At 40.5% G+C, this 6,711-nt stretch overlaps 2 protein-coding genes across 9 annotated transcripts in view; both read left to right on the top strand.

Annotated features, from left to right (window-relative positions):
* Cadps2 (calcium dependent secretion activator 2) overlaps positions 1-6,711 on the top strand; it is a 510,179-nt gene that overhangs the window by 168,980 nt on the left and 334,488 nt on the right. The window lies entirely within an intron of this gene.
* On the top strand, positions 2,995-4,140 carry Rnf133 (ring finger protein 133). The gene has a single exon (XM_038320982.1). The coding sequence runs from the start codon at positions 2,995-2,997 to the stop codon at positions 4,138-4,140; it is 1,146 nt and encodes a 381-aa protein (XP_038176910.1).

Here is a 6,711-nt window from a genome sequence, read left to right as displayed (position 1 = left end):
AGCTGTTTGGAAATGAGTCAGCCATTGCTTCAACAAGAGAAAATCAATCATGGTGGACGAAAAGTTCCACACTAATATTTTTTTGAGTTATGCTACTTATTTGAACTTTTAATTGATTTATTTTGTTAGTTGACAGTTTTGTGCATATATACAATGCAGTCTGATTAATCTACCCCAGACACCCTTATCCCCTTCTCATTCTATCAGAGTCTCCACCCCTCACTGCCACTAATCCCTTCTAAGTCAGGACCTCTACAGTTAAAGCAGAGCTATCTGGGTGACCGTTAGATCAGAACCATCCCCTGGGGTCTGGTACAGTCATCAATGGGCTTACAGCTGAAGGCAATGACTCCCCCTCCCCCTGATTCCATGAGGAAGAAATAGTTCTGCAGTCGGGAGTAGACTCTTATGAGCCTCTCCTGCAACTATGCCTGACTGTTGATGTGACCATTCTTTTACAGAATCAGCTTCTGTGAGTTCCTAATTTCAATCGCATGCCTTTTCCAGGAGATAGTATTTTGAAGTCCTTTCTTCTAGTCCTCCAGATTTTACATTCTTTCTGCATCCTCTTCTGGACTGGCATAAATGTCTTGTTTGAAGATGGGCACTTAGTTCAACACTCTGTGTAGTCAGGAGTCTCTGTATTTACTACTGCCACGACAAAGAGAGGCTTCTCTGATGAAGACTGAGGGCAGTCAATGTCTGTGGATATAAACAATACTTGGATCACAGTTTAACCCTGTCACCTTGCCCTAGGTTCCTTCTGCAGGACCTGTGATCTCCTTAGCCATGTATTTTTGACCAGATTTACAGTACCAGACACAGATTACCTATCATGTAGTGGGTGTCCAATCCAATCATAGCTGTTGCTCACCAACAGTAGTGCTACTATTGCATGACTGAGTGCATCGTGCCTGGCAAGTTGGTTTTGTAGATCATAGGAGTCAGAACTGTGTAAGATCTTTGATGTCCTTTCTCTATCAGCAGCCTGCATAGCATCTTCCAGAGTTCAGAGAGCTAGCCTCGGGGAGCCAGCTTCTAGCTCTGTTCTAGCCTCATTTCTCAGTACCGTGAGTCCAAGGTGTGTGTCACCTTTAACAATAAGGTCTTATCATCTAATTCTAGCAGGCAACCAAGAGGAATGGCAAGAAACTGTATTGCTCTGTGAGCTTCTGGAGCAGTGGTTCCCAACCTGTAGGGTAGTGATCCTTTCGGCAAACCTCTAGCTCCAGAATTACTTACATTGTAACTCATAAAAGTAGAAAAATTAGTTATAACAACAAAAATTATGATTAAGGATGACCACAACATGAACTGTAATATAGGGTGAACACATTAGGAAGGCTGGGAGCTGCTGTGGAGTTTCCCTGGCCGAAACCTTATATGCTAATTTTTGTTCTGCATGTAGAGCTTTCTTCATTCCTGCCTCAGCTTGTTACTTCATAAACTACAAAAAGTACCAGTTTTCTTAGTACTAGTGAGGCCAGTTTTAAATGACTTGCTTTCTAAACCCGCATATGGAGGCCAAAAACATTTGTTCAAGGTAAAAGTCCTTCGCTTTGGCTTTCTAGCTAGCAAAGTAGAAACATATTGACACCTACCTGGGAACACATATAACAACATTTGTCACTGCCTATGTATGTTAATTCTATAGATTAAAAATTATTTAAAGCCATTGAATAAAGGCAGTAAAAATGGAGGCAGAGATGGCAGGGTGTATAGGATCTTTTAGGAGAGATATTAAGTGTGGTCAAAAATTTTGTCAGCATCATCTCTTTATGACCTGTCACCATTGTTACTGTCATTTTGGTTAATTTTAATCTTTTTTAAGAATTAAGTTACATTTGTAAAATAGTTGCACTTGGATTATACAGCTATGTTAAACCTTTACTCTTCCACCCTTTCTTCTCTTCATTCAGAGGTTGGCTAGATTGGTAATAACTGTCAACACCCGCAAAGAAACTTCTGTAAGATGTTAAATTTTTTATATTTATTCCTACTCACTTGTATGTTCTGCTGGGCTGTCTGTGTAAGAATGAGACAAGGAAATTTAGCAGAATTCTGAACTTTAACATTGGTTTTCAACCTTCCTAATGTTTCAGCCCTTTAATACAGTTCCTCATGCTGTGGTGACACCCCCATCACTCCCACCCCCCACCCCGGCCAGAAAATTACTTTCATTGCTACTTTATAACTGTAACTTCGCTACTGTTAGGAATTGTATATAAATATTTTGGAGTTAGAGTTGCCGAAGGGGTCACGACCAACAGGTTGAGAACCACTGCTTTAAAGATCAAAATAAGACAAAACCAATAAATGTCTCAGAAATTGTGTGTCATTTATTTCTTTGCATGGTAATAAGAAATTAACAGAGACCACATATGTAAAATTAGTGTCATATTTCTCATTGCCTTTCATTCTCATTTGGTCACAGTCCTAATTTATGACTCCTTGTATATTTCAAAGCATTTTGTCAGATTAGGAAATGTGACAGTTGTACAGTATTCTTATATGCTTTGAGTTTTTAAAAAGAGTCAGTTGCAGAGATTTTTTTTGAAAAAAAATTTAATGTGCTACCTCTTACCATTTTAAATGGTTCAGTGATTGAAATCGTCTTATAAGCATACCCAAACTACCTGTAGCCACATTGGAAACATCTAAGCCAATACATTTACAGTGTGCTCTGAGCTCTTCCCTAATTGGCTGCTTGGTCTTTTATGTCACAATCACCTCATGCCACCACAGTAAGCAGTTTCCAAAGTTACAGTAGTAAGACAGGGATTTCTTTACTATCTAAAGTTTTTCTCTCCAATCAAACATCTGAAACTCAAGACATCTTTGGAGATCTCTTGCTGGACCATGTTGGGAGACAGCGGATCTTGTTTTCACCCAGAAGATACTTTTTCCTTCCTCGTTTGGAATTGATTGTCAGCAGATGTGGAAGCCACACCCTCTGTTTGGGTGGGTTCTTAAAGTCATTCGCGAAAGGCAGAGATGACTCTCCTTTACACTGGCACTTGGCCAAACAGCGCTGCATCCTTCTGGCTTCTGAAATTCGGTTTCATTTGGCTCCTTGGTCAGAACTGTTGCGCAGCAAGTGCAGTTTGGACGGCTTACATGAACATCTCATTTCATGTGGGGAACCGTATGCTGTCAGAGCTGGGCGAGACTGGGGTCTTCGGGAGAAGTTCCAGCTTGAAGAGAGTAGCAGGAGTGGTTGCCCCACCAGAGGGGAAAACTCAAAACGCTTGTGATCCCAACACCAGTTTCAAGCGGCCGCGGAACAATGAGCCGTGGATCGCACTCATTGAACGAGGAGGCTGCACGTTCACGCAGAAAATTAAGGTGGCATCTGAGAACGGAGCCAGAGGAGTGATCATCTATAACTTTCCAGGTACTGGCAACCAGGTTTTCCCCATGTCTCACCAGGCGTTTGATGACACCGTTGTAGTTATGATTGGTAACCTGAAAGGCGTGGAAATTTTGAATTTGCTCCGGAAGGGAGTTCACATCACAGTCATGGTCGAGGTGGGGAGGAAACATATCATCTGGCTCAATCACTATTTTGTCTCTTTTATGATCGTCACAACTGCTACTTTGGCATATTTCACCTTTTATCATATTCGGAGACTTTGGGTGGCAAGGATTGAGGACAGGAGATGGAAGCGGTTAGCAAGAGAACTCAAGAAAGCTTTTGGCCAGCTGCAAATTCGAGTGTTGAAAGAGGGCGATGAGGAAGTCCATCCAAATGCGGACAGCTGCGTCATCTGCTTTGAGCCCTATAAACCTAACGATACAGTTCGTATTCTCACTTGTAACCATTTTTTCCACAAGAACTGCATCGACCCCTGGATTCTAGCCCATGGCACATGCCCCATGTGCAAATGTGATATTCTGAAAGCTCTGGGGATTCAAATGGACATTGAGGATGGAACAGATTCTCTGCAAGTTCTGATGGCAAGTGAACTGCCTGGAACCTTTTTACCTGCGGAAGAAGAGACAAATAATGAACTTCCACCTGCAAGAACTTCGGGAAAAGTGACCCATGTACAGGAGCACACTACTGCTGCAAACACTGGCAGCCACCCTCCTGCAGCAGAGGAAACTGGTCATCCTTCACTTGGACAGCTTGACCTTTGAGCAAGTGGATTAAACCTGCTTGTCAAATCAGGCCCTCACACCGACAAAGCAGTTTGTCTGAAGTGCTTTTGTGTGTGTGTGTGTGTGTGTGTGTGTGTCATTTGCTGTCTGCTGATTTTCCAAATTCACTGTCAAGCTTCAAATACAGGGGAAAGAAAACCTGACAGGATTTTATGGCTTTTTACCTCTGCTAATTTTAACTTTTTTTGAATGTGTTATTCTTGTGAGTGTGCCTGCGTTGGTTTCTAATTAACCAGTGTTAAAACCAGAGTCAAACTCCCCCCTAAATTATATTTATGTGTTTATACATGGCTTTATTTTGGTAAGAAATTTGTTAATATATTTTTGCATATTTTCTTATAAGAAATCATCAGTTAACTTTCATGTTTTAGCAATAGTAAAATTTATACTATAGTAATTTGAAATCCTTACGCTGCAGTGTTTTTTCATTTTTTGAAATGAAAATTTGTGATATAGAATTTTTATTTATCCTTGATCAAGAGGTCTCTTCGAACAGTAAGTTTTATATAGCAGGTGTCCACATAACAAAAAAAATTAGAAATAAAGTACTAAAACTCTATGAAAAGTACATATTCCAGTGCCCAGTATTACGTATAGGTATTATATGACCACAATTTGTTGAATAAAGTTATATAATTTCTGTGTTCTTTTGTCCTGTCACATTTAATTTCCAGAAGATTCATTCCAAACAGCAATTAGATTTTTTTTTCATTTTTGTCTTTAAGGAAAATGTTTAAACTATGCCAGCTTATTTTGGAGACCATGTGGGGTGACCATTCTGACATAGTGGGTTCCTGTCAGTTGTGCTCACTGGATGAAGTCTTGCAGAGTGTGTGGCACTCAAAGGTTTTTTTTTTTCGCCCATGGTTTATTTTTTTATATTTAAAAATTTCCATCTCCTCCCCTCCTCCTCCCCCTTCCATCCCCTCCTCTCTACCCATACCCCCCTTTCTCCCTCTCCAGGCCAAGGAACCATCAGGGTTCCCTATTCTATGTTAAGACCAAGGTCCTCCCAACTCCCCCCAGATCCAGGAAGGTGATCAACCAAGCTGAGAAGGCTCTCAGGTTTTTTGATAAGTGAGTTTAGGAATAATAAAGTATAGATATTTTTATATGTTACATTTTAATCTGATAAACTAAGCTATTTATTCCCATTGTAAGAAATAATGGAAACTGATTCTGAAATTTTACTTCCAAATTCACATTGACAAAAATAGCAAATTTTGATTTAAGTATAGAATTCAATAGAATTCATATTGACTCTCATAGTAGTTTAGCATAATTTCAATGAGCCTTTGAAATGTCTGCAGCCACTACTGGAGTTTGAATTATTGGGGCGGTGCTAGAGAGGACTGGTGAGTATGAATTTCGTGAATTGCTCCATGCAGAAGGGCAGTGCTTGGCTGCAGACACAACCCAGTAGAAAGTATTAAAGGAGGAAGGGCATTCCTGCGGGGCCAGGAGAGCCAAGATACAGCAGAGCTTGGACAGATGCCAGGAGGCCACATTTTCCTGTTCCATACAGGCCTCTGTGTGCCTGACCCTGGGAAAGTTTGTCGGCTGGTCACACATAATACCAGGTTTACTGACGGATTTAGCAAAAACTGAATTTTCAGTGTCTCCATGTTTTTCCTAGGACAGTAAAGTTGTTCCTTGTAGTACCTGGTGTCATATGAGAGAGAAGGACCCAGAGGACTCTACAGCAACTCTTCTTGGATCACTGAATGCAGAATAGATGAGCTGTCATCAGTAGACTATATGTTGGCCACCGGGAGCTGGGGCTGATGGGTTGGCTCCAGTGGTTTTCAGTGAAGCTGTAAAAATGTTGGGTTGGTACATTGTAGAATATTTGTACAAGGCCTTGAAGGCATTGGGTTCCATTTCCAGCACCACAAACACTACCACAAAAAAATAAAAAAGAAAAAACTTGAAATTTGTATGTATGGTACTGTGGCATTTTCTGCACCCAAAGTTCTAGATCATTATAGCGCCTCACATATTTACTTGAGGTCCTTATTGGTAATAGGCATAGTTCATGGGGGGACTTTCTTATCCTTTCTGCTCAGAATGCCACTCCGTTCTCCTTTTCCTCCTCTGTATCTTCTTGGCTTCAAATTTCTTCTTACCCCCTCTTTGTCCATCAGTGTCAAGCTTAGGCTTAACTCCCAGGTTTAAGAACTTACCATTTGTTCACTTACATAAAAGGTGTCTTTTGCTAGTATGCACAGTAAATATTTAACATAGGAGACAGGAAAGGAGGGTTGGGTCTGTGAACTTGGGAACTGGGGCCCTGAGTGCCTCTGTGTGTCTCTGACAATGTGACTTAGTCGCTCTCTAAGTCAAAACAAAACAGCAGCTTCGGCCCTGCCCTTCTAGTGAGTTGCTGTAAATAAATGAATAAAGCACTTTTATGCCAAGTTTATTTTATTTGTGAGCTTAGTAACCTGGAATTAGCACCACTCTATTAGATATTTATATGATATTAAGTATTTGTTGTAGTTGAAATTTTACATGTTGTATTGGATCCAATAACATATATTTTTCTTGATG

This window comes from Arvicola amphibius, chromosome 2, assembly GCF_903992535.2.
Source record: "Arvicola amphibius chromosome 2, mArvAmp1.2, whole genome shotgun sequence".
Taxonomy (NCBI): Eukaryota; Metazoa; Chordata; class Mammalia; order Rodentia; family Cricetidae; genus Arvicola; species Arvicola amphibius.
Note: the sequence above shows the minus strand (reverse complement) of the source record. Positions and strands in the feature narration are given on the sequence as shown.